The sequence below is a fragment of the Hyperoodon ampullatus genome (genome assembly GCF_949752795.1).
Source record: "Hyperoodon ampullatus genome assembly, chromosome: 13".
In the NCBI taxonomy this organism is placed as follows: Eukaryota; Metazoa; Chordata; class Mammalia; order Artiodactyla; family Ziphiidae; genus Hyperoodon; species Hyperoodon ampullatus.
In genome coordinates this window covers 72,625,653-72,644,426 of record NC_136926.1, presented here as the reverse complement: position 1 = coordinate 72,644,426, position 18,774 = coordinate 72,625,653, and the positions used below count along the sequence as shown (strand labels likewise).

The following is an 18,774-nucleotide window of genomic DNA, read 5'->3' as shown; positions in this document are numbered from 1 at the left end:
TGAACCTGCAGCCTGCGAAAGGGAGACCCCAAACACAGTAAGATAAGCAAAATGAGACAGAAAAACACAGAGCAGATGAAGGAGCAAGGTAAAAACCCACCAGACCTAACAAATGAAGAGGAAATAGGCAGTCTACCTGAAAAAGAATTCAGAATAATAATAGTAAAGATGATCCAAAATCTTGGAAATAGAATAGAGAAAATGCAAGAAACATTTAATAAGGACCTAGAAGAACTAAAGAGGAAACAAGCAATGATAAACAACACAATAAATGAAATTAAAAATACTCTAGAAGGGATCAATAGCAGAATAACTGAGGCAGAAGAACAGATAAGTGACCTGGAAGATAAAATAGTGGAAATAACTACCACAGAGCAGAATAAAGAAAAAAGAATGAAAAGAACTGAGGACAGTCTCAGAGACCTCTGGGACAACATACCAACATTCAAATTATAGGGTCCCAGAAGAAGAAGAGAAAAAGAAAGGGACTGAGAAAATATTTGAAGAGATTATACTTGAAAACTTCCCTAATATGGGAAAAGGAATAGTTAATGAAGTCCAGGAAGCACAGAGAGTCCCATACAGGATAAATCCAAGGAGAAACATGCCAAGACACATATTAATCAAACAAAAATTAAATACAAGAAAAAATATTAAAAGCAGCAAGGGAAATACAACAAATAACACACAAGGAAATCCCCACAAGGTTAACAGCTGATCTTACAGCAGAAATGCTACAACCCAGAAGGGAGTGGCAGGACATATTTAAAGTGATGAAGGAGAAAAACTTACAACCAACATTACTCTACCCAGCAATGATCTCATTCAGATTTGATGGAGAAATTAAAACCTCTACAGACAAGCAAAAGCTGAGAGAGTTCAGCACCACAAAACCAGCTTTACAACAAATACTAAAGGAACTTCTCTAGGCAAGAAACACAAGAGAAGGAAAAGACCTACAATAGCAAACCCAAAACAATTAAGAAAATGGGAATAGGAACATACATATCGGTAATTACCTTAAATGTAAATGGATTAAATGCTCCCACCAAAAGACAGAGACTGGCTGAATGGATACAAAAACAAGACCCATATATATGCTGTCTACAAGAGACCCACTTCAGACCTAGGGACACATACAGACTGAAAGTGAGGGGATGGAAAAAGATATTCCATGCAAATGGAAATCAAAAGAAAGCTAGAGTAGCAATTCTCATATCAGACAAAATAGACTTTAAAATAAAGACTATTACAAGAGAAAAAGAAGGACACTACATAATGATCAAGGGATCCATCCAAGAAGAAGATATAACAATTGTAAATATTTATGCACCCAACATAGGAGCACCTCAATACATAAGGCAAATGCTAACAGCCATAAAAGGGGAAATCGACAGTAACACAATCATAGTAGGGGACTTTAACACCCCACTTTCACCAATGGACAGATCATCCAAAATGAAAACAAATAAGGAAACACAAACTTTAAATGACACATTAAACAAGATGGACTTAATTGATATTTATAGGACATTCCATCCAAAAACAACAGAATACACTTTCTTCTCAAGCGCTCATGGAACATTCTCCAGGATACATCATATCTTGGGTCACAAATCAAGCCTTGGTAAATTGAAGAATATTGAAATTGTATCAAGTATCTTTTCCAACCACAACGCTATGACACTAGATATCAATTACAGGAAAAGATCTGTAAAAAATACAAACACATGGAGGCTAAACAATACACTACTTAATAACGAAGTGATCACTGAAGAAATCAAAGAGCAAATCAAAAAAACCTAGAAACAAATGACAGTGGAGACACGATGACCCAAAACCTATGGGATGCAGCAAAAGCAGTTCTAAGAGGGAACTTTATAGCAATACAATCCTACCTTAAGAAAGAGGAAACATCTCAGATAAACAAACTCACTTTGCACCTAAAGCAATTAGAGAAAGAAGAACCAAAAAACCCCCAAAGTTAGCAGAAGGAAGGAAATCATAAAGATCAGATCAGAAATAAATGAAAAAGAAATGAAGGAAATGATAGCAAAGATCAATAAAACTAAAATCTGGTTCTTTGAGAAGATAAACAAAATTGATAAACCATTAGCCAGACTCATCAAGAAAAAAAGGGAGAAGGCTCAATAGAATTAGAAATGAAAAAGGAGAAGTAACAACTGACACTGCAGAAATACAAAGGATCGTGAGAGCTTCTACTAGCAACTGTATGCCAATAAAATGGACAACCTGGAAGAAATGGACAAATTCTTAGAAATGTACAACCTGCTGAGACGGAACCAGGAAGAAATAGAAAATATGAACAGACCAATCCCAAGTAATGAAATTGAAACTGTGATTAAAAATCTTCCAACAAACGAAAGCCCAGGACCAGATGTCTCCACAGGCGAATTCTATCAAACATTTAGAGAAAAGCTAACACCTATCCTTCTCAAACTCTTCCAAAATATAGCAGAGGGAGGAACACTCTCAAACTCATTCTACGAGGCCACCATCACCCTGACACCAAAACCAAACACAGATGTCACAAAGAAAGGAAACTACAGGCCAATATCACTGATGAACATAGATGCAAAAATCCTCAACAAAATACTAGCAAATAGAATCCAACAGCACATTAAAAGGATCATACACCATGATCAAGTGGGGTTTATGCCAGGAATGCAAGGATTCTTCAATATACGCAAATCAATCAATGTGATACACCATATTAACAAATTGAAGGTGAAAAGCCATATGATCATCTCAATAGATGCAGAGAAAGCATTCGACAAAATTCAACACCCATTTATGATAAAAACCCTGCAGAAAGTAGGCATAGAGGGAACTTTCCTCAACATAATAAAGGCCATATATGACAAACCCACAGCCAACATCGTCCTCAATGGTAAAAAACTGAAACCATTTCCACTAAGATCCGGAACAAGACAAGGTTGCCTACGCTCACCACTATTATTCAATATAGTTTTAGAAGTTTTAGCCACAGCAAACAGAGAAGAAGAAGAAATAAAAGGAATCTAAATCGGAAAAGAAGAAGTAAAGCTGTCACTGTTTTCAGATGACATGATACTATACAGAGAATCCTAAAGATGCTACCAGAAAACTACTAGAGCTCATCAATAAATTTGGTAAAGTAGCAGGGTACAAAATTAATGCACAGAAACCTCTTGCATTCCTATACACTGATGATGAAAAATCTGAAAGTGAAATTACGAAAACACTCCCATTTACCATTGTAACAAAAAGAATAAAATATCTAGGAATAAACCTACTTAAGGAGACAAAAGACCTGTATGCAGAAAATTCTAAGACCCTGATGAAAGAAATTTAAGATGATACAAATAGATAGAGAGATATACCATGTTCTTGGATTGGAAGAATCAACATTGTGAAAATGACTCTATTACCCAAAGCAATCTACAGATTCAATGCAATCCCTATCAAACTACCACTGGCACTTTTCACAGAACTAGAACAAAAAATTTCACAATTTGTATGGAAACACAAAAGACCCCGAATAGCCAAAGCAATCTTGAGAACAAAAAATGGAGCTGGAGGAATCAGGCTCCCTGATTTCAGACTATACTACAAAGCTACAGTAATCAAGATAGTATGGTACTGGCACAAAAACAGAAATATAGATCAATGGAACAGGATAGAAAGCCCAGAGATAAACCCACCCACATATGGTCACTTTATTTTTGATAAAGGAGGCAAGAATATACAGTGGAGAAAAGATAGCCTCTTCAATAAGTGGTGCTGGGAAAACTGGACAGGTACATGTAAAAGTATGAAATTAGAACACTCTTTAACACCATACACAAAAATAAGCTCAAAATGGATTAAAGACCTAAATGTAAGGCCAGACACTATCAAACTCTTAGAGAAAAACATAGGCAGAACACTCTATGACATAAATCACAGCAAGATTTTTTTTGACCCACCTCCTAGAGAAATGGAAATAAAAACAGAAATAAACAAATGGGACCTAATGAAACTTCAAAGCTTTTGCACAGCAAAGGAAACCATAAACAAGACCAAAAGACAACCCTCAGAATGGGAGAAAGTATTTGCAAATGAAGCAAGTGACAAAGGATTAATCTCCAAAATTTACAAGCAGCTTATGCAGCTGAATAACAAAAAAACAAAGAACCCAATGTAAAAATGGGCAGAAGACCTAAATAGACATTTCTCCAAAGAAGATATATAGATTGCCAACAAACACATGAAAGAATGCTCAACATCATTAATTATTAGAGAAATACAAATCAAAACTACAATGAGATATCATCTCACACCGGTCAGAATGGCCATCATCAAAACATCTAGAAACAATAAATGCTAGAGAGGGTGTGGAGAAAAGGGAACACTCTTGCACTGTTGGTGGGAATGTAAATTGATACAGCCACTATGGAGAACAGTATGGAGGGTCCTTAAAAAACTACAAATAGAACTACCATACAACTCAGCAATCCCACTACTGGCATATACCCTGAGAAAACCATAATTCAAAAAGAGTCATATGTCAAAATGTTCATTGCAGCTCTATTTACAATAGCTAGGACATGGAAGCAACCTAAGTGTCCATCAACAGATGAATGGATAAAGAAGATGTGGCACATATATACAATGGAATATTACTCAGGCATAAAAAGTAACGAAATTGTGTTATTTGTAGTGAGGTGGATGGACCTAGAGTCTGTCATACAGAGTGAAGTAAGTCAGAAAGAGAAAAACAAATACCATATGCTAACAGATATATATGGAATCTAAGAAAAAAAAATAAGGTCATGAAGAACCTAGGGGTAAGATGGGAATAAAGACACAGACCTACTAGAGAATGGACTTGAGGATATGGGGAGGGGGAAGGGTAAGCTGTGACAAAGTGAGAGAGTGGCATGGACATATATACACTACCAAATGTCAAACAGATATCTAGTGGGAAGCAGCCGCATAGCACATGGAGATCAGCTCGGTGGTTTGTGACCACCTAGAGGGGTGGGATTGGGAAGGTGGGAGGGAGGGAGACGCAAGAGGGAAGAGATATGGGAACATATGTATATGTATAACTGATTTACTTTGTTATAAAGCAGAAAGTAATACACCATTGTAAAGCAATTATACTCCAATAAAGATGTTTAAAAAAAAAAAGTTGTTTGTATGGACCTCCCTGGGGGTGCAGTTGTCAAGAATCCTCCTGCCAATGCAGGGGACACAGGTTTGATTCGTCGTCCGGGAAGATCCCATATGCCGCAGAGCAACTAAGCCCGTGTGCCACAACTACTGAAGCCTGCGCTCCTAGAGGCCGTGCTCCAGGACAAGAGAAGCCACCACAATGAGAAGCCTGCGCGTCGGAACGAAGAGGAGCCCCCGCTTGCAGCAACGAAGACCCAATGCAGCCAAAAAAAAAAAAGTTGTTTGTAACCAGAGGGAGAGAGAGAGATTAGCAAAATAGTGGGAGCAAAGACCAGATGACAGTAGATCAAAAGGGCAGGAGAGGTGACAAAATGGACAGAGCGCAGGCTCTTCTTCCTGGGGAAGGAGAGATGAGAGGCTGGACAGTGGAGAGAGGAGATGCAGAGGGAAGGAAGGGTTTCAAATGAGAGATAATAGCACATTTCCAGACCGAGGAAGAGAAGTTGAGGATAAAAGTGAGAGAAGAGGGTCTTCCCTGGTGGTCCAGTTGTTGAAACTTCACCTTCCAATGCAGGGGGTGTGGGTTTGATCTCTGGTCAGGGAGCTAAGATCTCACACGCCTCATGGGCAAAAAACCAAAACATAAAACAGAAGCAATATTGTAACAAATTCAATAAATACTTTAAGAAAAAATGGTCCACATCAAAAAAAATATTAAAAAAAAAAACAAAACTGAGAGAAGGGTTATCTAAGGAGTAAGGGGAGTTGAGAGATGATGGTAAAGGAGGGATGAAGTAAGGAAGAGGCCTGGGCCTGGAACACAAAAACAGCCATCTCATCCTCTGCTGAGATGGAGCAACTGTGTCACGTGGGTGCCTATGCAGCAGGTGCACACCCCGCCCTGCAGAATACAGAGCAGGTGTGAGATCCGTTCAGTCAAGCTGGGCTTCACTTTCATCTGATCGTCAGCACAGGAATGCTCGTAAGTTTGTCCATTTGTCAAATGAAGGCTAGAGGTGGGTAATTTATAACGTGAGGTCCTTTGCAGATTCCAAATTCTACAACTTGTAATTCTATAAAAATAATGCAGCAAGGTCACTGCTTAAGTGAAATAACTGGTACCATTTATTATGACGAAATTAAGGACTAAACACATGAAGCAGCATAGCTGGTATCATTATTCAACCACAGTTATTGAGTGCCTATATTGAGTGTTCAGATTTTCTAAACTAAAAACTGGGAAAGAGCTCAACAAAGGATTTCTTCTGAATCTATGAATTTATTTGACAAGTCTTTAATAGGCATAAAATCAAATCACTCTTAGTTATACATCAAATAAATTGCCTCCACTTAAAAGAATAAAAATGCATGATAAAAGGATCTATGTGAGAATTCTGGGGTATATGGCTTTTGGCCAGATGAAGCCCTCTACTACTTGCTATGGGAAACAATAAAAGAAATGGATGCAAAAACCCCTTTCTTCAAGCTACTCATAATGGGCATAATTGAGGAGCTGTAAGTGACTAAAAATCACATGTAGAGGCATATCTAATCTTTGCTATGAAAAAATCCTAAAACCTCTTACTCTCCAAATATAATCATATTTTCCCATCAACTTAGAATTTTATTTAAAAATCTCTAATCCTTTATTTGTTATGTATTATCCCACTACTAGCCCTTAAGAACACAATAAAATTGCCTTAAATTTAAAAATTATATTTTAATTTCATTATATTTCCAGAGGTACTTTATCTTCCTTTCTAACTGAGCTTTGATAGTCAGTAGTTTATGAGAGCTTAAATTTTTCTATTCCGAGATTAGTAAAGAATATTTTTGGTACAGCGGAAATTAACACAACTTTGTAAATCAACTATACTTGAATTTTAGAAGAATACTTTTGCAAAATGAATAACAAACCCTTAAAGTATTCATTTCCGAACAAGTATATATCATACTTGTGTGTGTGCTATGCTGCTTTTCTCTTAGTTTAGTAACATCTGTGCATTTCTACACTTTTGTATTTTGTGCTACTGCATCAAATATAGTAGTGTAAAATGAGACAGTGTTTATATGGTGACCAAAAGAGATAATTAATCAAACTGAGTCAAGCATGGCATGCTCCATGCTGGTTGGTCTGTATATGAGGGTCTTCACAAGGATATTCAAGTTCAGTAACACAGCAAATGGTAACTAAATTTTAACAATGAATTCTGAGGAAACTTCAGTGATGTTTACCCATCCAAACCTCGAAAAAAGTTAGTTCTACTTTCTTAGTGTCTAGGATATTTTTAACTGAGGATGCTGTATTATTTATAGTCTCGGCAATTAAATGTAAATTACTCAGAACCCTCCGTACTTCTGCCTCTAACAATAATCATCTAGAGAGCTGGATGATGACTTTTGGAAGATCACCTAGGACAGCGGTCCCCAACCTTTTTAGCACGAGGGACCAGTTTCTTGGAAGACAATTTCTCTATGGACCAGGGTGGGGGTGGGGGGTGGGGAAGGATGTTTGGGATGATTCAAGCGCATTTATTATTTTTTTTAACATCTTTATTGGAGTATAATTGCTTTACAATGTTGTGTTAATTTCTGCTGTATAACAAAGTGAATCAGCTATATGTATACATATATCCCCATATCCCCTCCCTCTTGCGTCTCCCTCCCACCCTCCCTATCCCACCCCTCTAGGTGGTCAAAAAGCACGGAGTTGATCTCCTTGTGCTATGAAGTGCATTGATTTATTATGGTGTCTCTGAAGGCAAACCTCTCTGCTAATGATAATCTGTATTTGCAGCCGCTCCCCAGCGCTAGCATCACTGCCTCAGCTCCACCTCAGATCATCAGGCATTAGACTCTTATAAGGAGTGTGCAACCTAGATCCCTCACATGTGCAGTTCACAGTAGGGTTCGCACTCCTATGAGAATCTAATGGTGCCGCTGATCTAACAGGAGGCAGAGCTCAGGCAGTAATGCGAGCAATAGGGAGACTGCTTCATCTGTATTTACATCTGGCTGTAAACACAGATAAAGCTTCACTTGCTCACCTGCCGCTCACCTCCTGCTGTGTGGCCCAGTTCCTAACAGGCCACAGACCGGTAGTGATCCATGGCCCGGGGCTTGGGGACCCCTGATCTAGGAGACTGACAAAGGCAAAGCAAAGTGCAATGAGATGGGAGAGAGCCTAGAGGAATTCATTTCTTAAATGTTACCTTATTGTACATCTTAGTCTGCTTATTCATAAACATCAAATTAATTCAAGGTTGCAACAATCTTGTTGCTAATATATCTGTGTTCTAGAAAGAAGGCAGTTTAATTCCTATATAATAAAATAGCTTTATTTGTTACAGTGATGCAAAATCTGGTGATAGAACTATGTTGAATAACTATGTTTTGAAGGATATGTATGCTATAGTCTCTCACAGGCAATGAAATCTAAGTAATTTTCTTGTATTATTAATGGATACCACTGTATTTTTAACAATATCCCGGGAACTAAAATGTAAATATTAGGAAATATTTAAATCTGACTATAAAGTTTACACAGCAGCTAAAATTGTAATTTTTAAAATATGGAACCATAAATGGCTCAAAATTGCCAAAGCAATCCTGAGGAAAAAGAACAAAGCTGGAGGCATAACACTTTCAGACTTCACATTATACTACAGAGCTACAGTAAACAAAACACCATGGTACTGCCACAAAAACAGACACGTAGATCAATGAAACAGAACAGAGAGCCCAGAAATAAATCCACACACCTAGGGTCAATTAATCTATGACAAAGTAGGCAAGAATATACTATGGGAAAAGAAAGTCTCTTTGACCCGTGGTACTGGGAAAGCTGGACTGCTACATGTAAATCAATGGAATCAAAACACTTCCTCACACCACATACAGAAATAAACTAAAAATGGTTTAAAGATCTAAATATAGACATGACACTATTAAACTCCTAGAAGAAAACACAGGTAAAACATTCTTTGACATAAAATGTAGCGATATTTTCTTAGATTAGTCACCCAAGGCAAACGAAATAAAAGCAAAAATAAATAAATGGAACACATTCAAACTTTAAAGCTTTTGCACTGCAAAGGAAGCTATTAACAAAACAAAAAGACAACTTACGGAATAGGACAAAATATTTGCAAATGATGTGACTGAAAAGGAGTCAATATCTGAAATATACAACTCAATATCAAGAAAACAAACAACCCAATTAAAAAATGGACAGAAGAACTACATAGTATTTTTCCAAAGAAGACATACAGATGGCCAACAATACAAATCAAAACCGCAATGAGGTATAACCTCACACTGGTCAGAATGGCTATCATCAAAAAGTCTACAAATAGTAAATGCTGGAGAGAGTGTGGAGAAAAGGGAACTCTCCTACACTGTTGGTGAGAATGTAAATTGGTGCCGCCACTGTGGAAAACAGTATGGAGGTTCCTTAAAAAATTAAAAATAGAGCTACCATATGATCCAGCAATTCTACTCCTGGGCATAAATCCAGAAAAAAACAAAAACTTTAATTTGAAAAGATACATGCACCCCAATGTTCACAGCAGCACTATTTACAATAGCCAAGACATGGAAACAACCCAAGTGTCCATCAACAGACAACTGGCTTAAGAAGATGTGACACATATATATATATATATATATATATATATATATATATATATATTACTTAGCCATAAAAAAGAATGAAATATTGCTATTTGCAGCAACATGGATGGACCTAGAGAATATTATACTTAGTGAAGTAAGTCAAACAGAGAAAGACAAATATCACTTACATGTGTAATATTAAAAATAATACAAATGAATTTGTATATGAAACAGAAACAGACTCACAGATATGAAAACAAATTTATGGTTACCAAAGGGGAGAGGGAGGGAAGGAGGGACAAATTAGGAATATGGGGTTAACAGATACAAACTAATATACATAAAAGAGATAAGCAACAAGGATTTACTGTATAGCGCTGGGAACTATATTCAGTATCTTGTTATAACCTATAATGGAATATAATCGGAAAAAAAAACTGAGTCACTTTGTTGTACACCTGAAATTAACACAATATTGTAAATCAACTACACTTCAATTAAAAAAATTATGTTATTTTTGTATCTTTTACTAAATAAAATATAGACAAATATCCACAGATACATAAATTACTCCAGGAAGATCTAGGATATTTCAATTAATACAAAGAAGATGTTTTTCAATTTTTAGAAAATAATCATAATATTATATGTAAAATGATTCTTTGTTTCCATGCCTCTGAAATAAAATTATAAACGTGTTATATTTCACATACACATACATATGTACATAAATACATATATATACACATATTACAGAAAGGACTTAGGGAAGCTTATAGAACATAATTCAGTAAAAAGATAGAAAAGGAAGATAAGCTTGAGGTGTGACGATGAGATAAAGAAAATGGGAGATGTAAGCCATAACTACTAAAGTTAGGCAGGGAATTTGGTTTTGCTGCCCAATGACCAAAGCAAAATGTTTACATTAACTCTGGTTAAGTATAATTAAAAACAAAAAATATATACTTGTTCCTTAGGACAAAACGAACAAAAAATGCCTGTCATCTGGATTTGAAAGAAATGTTTTTATTGAGTCCTTACAGAAGGGACCCTAAACAATGGACATCAGTATGACCCTTACAGTAACTGCACTGTCAACCTTCTTAAGACACTCACATGGCAGGTTCCTCAGTGCAAACTGCAGGCAAAACACTGACAAGGAACTTGGGGAAGGGAACGCTGAAGGAGGTCAGACAATGTGGTCCAAACAGGCAGCTCTCTGATGGTTTAGCTTAACCTAGGGACATAAACTAGAACATGTAGGGGGCTAAACGGACCCTGTGTTTTTTATTTTTATTTATTTTTATTATTTTTTATTTATTTTTTTTGTGGTACGCGGGCCTCTCACTGTTGTGGCCTCTCCCGCTGCGGAGCACAGGCTCCGGACGCACAGGCTCAGCGGCCATGGCTCACGGGCCCAGCCGCTCTGCGGCATGTGGGATCTTCCCGGACCGGGGCACGAACCCGTGTCCCCTGCGTTGGCAGGCAGACTCTCAACCACTGCGCCACCAGGGAAGCCCAACCCTGTGTTTTTTAAACTAACTTCTAATTGTTCTGGGTTTTTTCAATGGAGTTTTAGATAAAAGTCAATTAATGAACAGTTTGAAGTTAAAGTCTCTGGCAGGCATTCTGTGCTACTGTCTAAGGGCAAGTCTTTAAAAATTAAGTGCATCACTGGAATGCAGGAGCTGAAGGGCTGTCTTTAGATGTTTCCTTGGAAATTCTGAGTTTACTCAATATGTAAACAGAAAGGCATTCTAGGATACAGGCTCTGACATAACAGAACATGGTCACAAAGGACAATTTCTCAGGTTTTGTTTTCTTGATTTCGGATGATTAGAGCACTTGTTTTCGAACTTTAGTGTGCATAAGACTCATCAGGCTTCATGACAGTCTGATGCAGTGGCTCTCAGGGGGAGCCTGGAAATCAGGTAATTCTCTTGAAGATAGTCCAGGAACTACACTTAGAGAGCATTATTCCCCAGAGGGCCTAACAGAGAGTGAGCACTTAATACCTGTGTTTAGTGTCCTTAGTTCTCTCAACTAACAGGCACGGAATGTATTTTAATATTGACTTGTGTGAGCTCTTTCCCAAGACATTCTTGAGAGTCGCCAAATCTGTAAAACAACTGAGTCTATAAACTGCATATGGCCGTCCTTCAGTATCTGCAGATGTTCAAACCCTTACATAAAAGGCCTTATGACAGTTGGCTGTCCGTTTCCACAGGTCCCACGTCGGCAGATTCAACCACCCGCTCCGCAGATGGAAATTCTTCTGAGGACTCTCAATTCCGCGTTGATCTCAGTCCTACAAACAGGTATGCTCCTCTTGAACAACTGCTCTATTTCTATCATCTGAACATTGTTACTTAGGTATTGATGGTCTGCCCCTCTTTGCACACTGGATGCTAAGAAGTTTAGATACAAACATATGGCTCAAGTCTGGCAAATTATTCATTTCTGCGGTGCTATAACCTCATATCTTAATATCAACAAGTGAGTTTCGGGTCAGTAAGAAGACAGAATTATATCAAATTTTACTGGCATGTGTTCTAATCCATTTCTGTTTTCAAGCAGAAGATATTACAAGAAGCTTTAACAACTGATGGAAAAATTTTATATGAACAAACTTAGAAAAATCAAACTTTCTGTATCAATCCTTCTTTCTTTCATTGTATTTACGATTTGTAGCTTAAACTTAAATATGTTTTGAGTAAATATGTCAGAGGACAAAGAAATTTATTTAACAACATACTTCAGTGGATGGATTCACCACTCATTAAATTGTATATTAAGTCATATAATCATTAATAAACCTGAATAAATGAATGAATAAACAAACAAACCTGAATAAACTGACTATTGGTATGTAGCAACATACAATACAGAGGTCAGCCTAAGCTTAAAGCCAAGACTTCCATGACACCAATAAAATGGAAATTTTAAATACAATCTGAAAAATAACTGCCAAGTTACTAACAGCAAAGAAAATCTTAGAGAAATTACCATGTTCAAGTTTTAAAATTCTGAACCCAGATGCATATCAGAATCACAAGCCTACTTGTCAAGGTTAAAAAACAAAACAAATCTAAAAAACAAGAAAACCAATCTTAGGATCATTCCACATTTGACGATGCTACTTCATCTTGGTACTCAGAAAACAGAGAAATTTATGTATAACCCAAATGAGAGTACTTTTGAATTTTAAATATTCAATGACTTCAGGATACTAGAATAGCTCTTAATTGAATTAATACAACTTTAGATGTGAAGAGCATCTTTATAACATTGACTAAAATTTATTTAATATTTTGGGAAGTAAACCAATTTTTTTTTACATGTATGAAAATGATAATAATGCCATCCTGTAGTTTTTATGCATATAAAATTCTTTAAAATAAATATTAACTAATTTCTTACGCACATTTTGCATTTTCACATTATTGTTCAGATGGAGAGACACCCCCCCCCCCCCCGCCAGGAAACTAATATTCTCTGAATACCTAAATCACAAGTATTCTGCTAGGTGCTTTGACAAATATCATCTCATTAAAAAAAACAAAAGTAAATGAAGTTTTATAGTTTTTTATGACCTACCAACTATAAGAAATGAATATTGGTATGTAGCAACATTATAGAGGTTAGCCTAAGCTAAAACCCATAGCATCTTTAAGAAAGGGTAAAGGAAAGAAGAAAACAAACAAACAAACAAAAAGAATACAACATTATATAAAGATTTTAAAAACAAATTTCACCTGACTGGACCACAGATATTCACATCACTGACTTTGACTAGAGTTTCATATTTAGTGAAAGGCATTTATTTATAAGTAGAGGGCAAATAAGTGCTGTAAGGCACGTACAATGGGACGAACATGGCAGGTTTTCAATAAAAGAATTTTTACTTCTGTTGATATGTTAATATGTTTGTTGTTGTTCATTTATCAATCTAGTACAAATCAGCCTAAATAAGTAGCATGGCATCAACCTGTAAAACTTTGGAGGCCCCATCTAAGCTTAGTGTTCTCTGAAGTCCTCCATGATTTATTATCTGTTCCAACTAACATTTAGTACAAGCTATTATACAGCCTTATATTGTTATTCATCTTTCTACATTTATGCACTGACTTTTTATGGCTTATATCTTCACAGCTCTAATAATATCGAATACAATTTAATAAGAGGTAGTTAACTACCTCAATTTACAATTACTTGTTATAAATCCTATGTTTCATGAGATTATATCTTATCAACTATGTTCTGGAAAGAGAATTACACGTGTTTGCTTCAACCCTGCTGACTCGCCATTGCTTGCAGAATAATAACCAAATTCCTGTGTATGGAACTCAAAGCCCTATCCTGTGGCACTATGCTAGACTTCCATCCTACCTACATTCCAGCCACTACCACAGAGCATTTGCCAAACTCACTGTATACTTTTGTACCTCCAAACACTGGTCAGTATGATTCTTTCTGCAATTCCAGATGGCACACACTTACTTGTTCTGCAAAGCTCACCCCATCAACTCTTCGGTGAAGCTTTCCCAGAACCCACCACCACTCCTACCACCCCACCCCCCCCAAACCCCTGTGGAGGGCAAATCCTTCTTCCGTTTGGCAGCCACTTTTATTAAAGCACTTTTCTCCTTTAGTAAAAGGAAATTATTATTATTAGTCTGCCTTCTCCTTTGTGAAACTTTCCAAGACTCCATTATTATTATTATTATTATTCTGCTTCCTCTTCTGTGAACTCTCTAAGCCTCCCATATCCAGAGTTAAGCACTGCATTTATTGCCCAACCCTGTCCCTCACACGTAAGTCTCTCCCAGCACATAACACAGCACCCTGGCGTTACTTATCTTTATAATTACCTGCCCTACACAGATGTAGAGAACAAACGTATGGACACCAAGGGGGGAAAACCGCAGGGGGATGGGGAGGTGGTGTGCTGAATTGGGCGATTGGGATTTACATGTATACACTGATGTGTATAAAATTGATGACTAATAAGAACCTGCTGTATAAACAAACAAAACAAAACAAAACAGAACAAAAAATAATTACCTGCCCTATTAGACACTGTGCTTCTTGAGGACATCATCTCATTCATCATTGCACCCCCAGAGCCTAGTCATCACTTGATACACAGTAGATGTTCAATCAATGTTATCAAATTAATAAACAAAATACAATTGCTTTCTGCCAAATCAGAAAAAAACTGGTACCGAGCATTCCGTTTAGACACCTGCCTCCTTAGCATTCAAGCAGAAACCTTGCTCTCCAGTGATTAACCAAGAGCAAACCAAAGTGGATGTGCAGAAAGTAAGGTGACTGAAGGAACTGGGGAGAACTCAGGCTTCCAGCAAGGGCAAAGGTAGGCCCTTTACATGTTGAACAATTCCCTCACGTTAGCTCCAGGAGGGTTATTTACACAGCAGTGACTGCTGTAAGCAATGCTTTGCTAACCTTCAGTAAGATAATCCCTAATGAAACTGCTTCCTCACCTCCAATAAGTGACAGATAAATGTCCATTTTTGCATAGACATTTCCTTAGAGAATAATCGACTGGGAATATAACAACTACATGTATTTTTAACATCAGTTAATTATACAAAAACATTTAATATATATAATTTTTAATAAAAAGAACACAAACCAGAATTAATGTGGCATGATGTTAAAAAATTACTGGATCCTAACATGCCTACTCTATATCACAAGAAAATATCTGTACACATGTATACTACAGCATAATCTTTTTCTATGTGTTCTTGATTTAACTTCTGGATGGCATAAATCAGAAACAGCAAAATGAAGAGGCTAGGATGTAAAATCTACTGTAAATATGACGAAAGATATGGGAAGACACAGAGTACAATTAATCCAGCAAATATTTTTGAAATGCCAGGAAATACAAAAGGCATAAAGATGCATGGTGTAACGCCACTGCTTTCAGGAAACTCAGAGTCTGAAATAAAGACTTCCACTACAATATACTCACAGAACTGAGCAAACATGAGTAAGGATAGCACTGAGCTTGTCTTAAAAAGAAAAATGTTATGTAACTATGACTAACTGGTTGCTCTGTTTTCTACAAAAACAATCATCTTCAACAGATTTTAACACTCTTTCTACTGAACACATGGAGGTAAAAAAATTTTTAGGGACCTCCTTGGTGGCGCAGTGTTAAGAATCCACCTGCCAATGCAGGGGACATGGGTCAAGCCCTGGTACGGGAAGATCCCACATGCTGCGGAGCAACTAAGCCCGTGCGCCACAACTACTGAGCCTGCGCTCTAGAGCCGGCGAGCTACAACTACTGAGCCCGCATGCCACAACTACTGAAGCCTGGGTGCCTAGAACCTGTGCTCCACAGCAAGAGAAGCCACCGCAATGAGATGCCCACGCACTGCAACGAGAAGCCCGCACACCACAATGAGAAGCCCATGCACCACAACGAAGAGCAGCCCCTGCTCGCCGCAACTAGAGAAAGCCCGTGTGCAGCAACGAAGACCCAACGCAGCCAAAAATAAATAAATTTATTAAAAAAAATTTTTTTTAAACAAAATGTACCTCAAGCTATAAACATTCTGAGAGCCCAAAACTACTTTAAGAGAAAAATAAACATAAGGTGAGTACATTTTGAAATTTTAAAAATCTTCACTTCATAAGAATTAAATGCTATACACATACAAATTATTAGAGTTATAGTTCACATATACAACATTGTTTATAAAAGTTGTAACTGTCCTTGACTTCTTTGAACTGCTCTTGGCCTGTTTTCTCAGAGGGAAAACACCTATACTTAGTAGGACAATATGCAAATGCTGGCCTTTATATCTAAAATAAAATTTACCAGCAAAAAGTTGGCATAAAGGTTTCTATTGGCTGAAAAGTATATCTTCCTCCTCTAAGTTATAGCTTCCTAACTCTCCTTTTTGTAATGTAAAAGCTAATTTGAGTAATGGATATAAGAATATAGACATATTTAATAGATGCTTTCTCTTACTCATTTTTTTTTAGGTTTTGAGAAAACTTCTTCACAACATAATTTCAAACAGTGGTTCTATTATAGTTGTGTTTTTGACTAAATATAAGGTGCTTAAATTGTTTTAGAAAGTAAGCAGTTATTAATTCATAATTGGAATTCTAATTGGGCACAACTACTAACTCATCCTGCTGAAAAAATTGTTTTAAATTATTTGTTACTAAAAATTATTTATTTTGCATGCTATTGAAAGCTTCTTTACCTGCAGATGGCTGGGAAACATTCCTGAAGACCCTTCTTTTTAACTAAAGATCCTTCAAGGCAGTACATAATGATGTCCATAACCTTTATAGAAAAGACACAAATCTAAAATTAGTTTCAAATACTTAATTTTCCATAATTTAAATTATTAACTTAGGCCTCATTTGCATTAAAATTCTACATAGTTTGATTTTGATATTTACTTTAAAACTACAGTATATTTACTAAAATTACAGTGTACTTACTTTATACTATAGGCCATCCTTTCTCTTACTTGTGAAAACCATTTTTTAAAGACAGCACACAGTAAAATAAAGAAACCAGACTTATTTACTTGAAAGGCAATTCCTATTTATGTACAGGATAGGTAGCTTTTATTCAAGCACATTCTATGTTTTGTTTTACTTATAGTGAAAGATGCGGAAGAGACGATAACCATTAAAAACAACTCTAATACAGTCCATTCCATGTGAATGGTAAATGGACATAGCAATCATTTTGATTTTTGAGGAAATTTAAATAAAGTCTCCAGAAATGATACAAAACTTCATTCATTTTAGTCATCTCTTTCTTTCTTTTAGAGGCGCTGGAAATAAAGATGCTGATTTATATTACTACACTAGAATATTTAATTTAGCTGTGGATGTACTGATATAATTTAAAGCAGAATATTCTTACCTCCACGAGAAGATCCACGACATCCGTGGGCATCTTTTCAATAAGAATTTCAATGACTCTCAGAATTTCCCCTTTAGCTCGGGCAAGAGTTGTGGTGTGCATATTCTGCTGGGATTGGGTATTGGCTGCAAGAGCAGTATGTCTGTGCACCTAGAAAAATATTTCCATGCTGTAGATATGGTCGACACTTGATAGACTTTTACATTTCTAGCCACTGGTTTTTCACTTACTAATAAAACAGAAAAAAAAATCAACAAAAACAAATGTCTTGGGGTGGGTCAGGAAACACTTTTAATTACAAAGAAAGTACTTAGTACAATAAACACTCAGTATGTATTCCCTAATAGAATTCTAGTTCTTGGGCATTATATGAGACTTTAATACAATATCACCATGACATTTTTAAAAAGGGACAAACGGAAGGTTTGTGAATCTTGCATATTCGGCATTGAGGTGGGTAGCAGTTAGGAGACACCAGCGCGTATAAGACATGATTCTTGTTCTCAAGTAATAAATGGTAAATGATGCTTACATAGCACTTACTGTGTCCCAGGCACCATTCTAGGTGCTTTATAATCAAGTTGGGAAATTTTAAAAAAACATACCTCCAAAAATAATGAACACTGTGTAAACACAGCTGACCCTTGAACAATGCTGGGAGTTAGGGGCGCCAACCCTCCACGGAGTTGAAAATCCGTGTACAACTTAACAGTCGGCCCTCTGTGTCCAAGGATTCAGCCATCCACAAGAATGTTCAGTCCTGTAGTATTTACTACTGAAAAAAATTCACATATAAGTGGGCCTGCGCAGTTCAAACCCATGTTGTTCAAGGGTCAACTGTAATGTAAGTTCAGTGTGATTTTTCTTCCTTGTACAAATTGTAAGTCTTAACAGTTCAGAGGGGAAACAGTATTAACAGGCCCTGGGCCAGCCATGCAGGAGTGGGCATGGGGATGGGGTTAGGGACAGCTGTCACGGTGAGAAATACTTCAGTATTTTACTCTAAACCTCTAAGTGAAGTGGAAAACTTGTTTTTAAAAGGTAATAAATGTGGACTATTACATTAAAATATT

At 36.8% G+C, this 18,774-nt stretch overlaps 1 protein-coding gene across 2 annotated transcripts in view; it reads right to left on the bottom strand.

Moving 5' to 3' along the window:
* The window catches only part of WDR7 (WD repeat domain 7), a gene marked incomplete at both ends in the record, with an annotated part of 335,367 nt that overhangs the window by 78,847 nt on the left and 237,746 nt on the right, over positions 1-18,774 (bottom strand). For both annotated transcript variants that reach the window (XM_079717825.1, XM_079717826.1), the window contains 2 exons: positions 17,025-17,107; positions 17,702-17,851. In XM_079717825.1, coding sequence (XP_079573951.1) covers positions 17,025-17,107; positions 17,702-17,851 — 233 coding nt within the window. The remainder of the gene's footprint in view (positions 1-17,024; positions 17,108-17,701; positions 17,852-18,774) is intronic.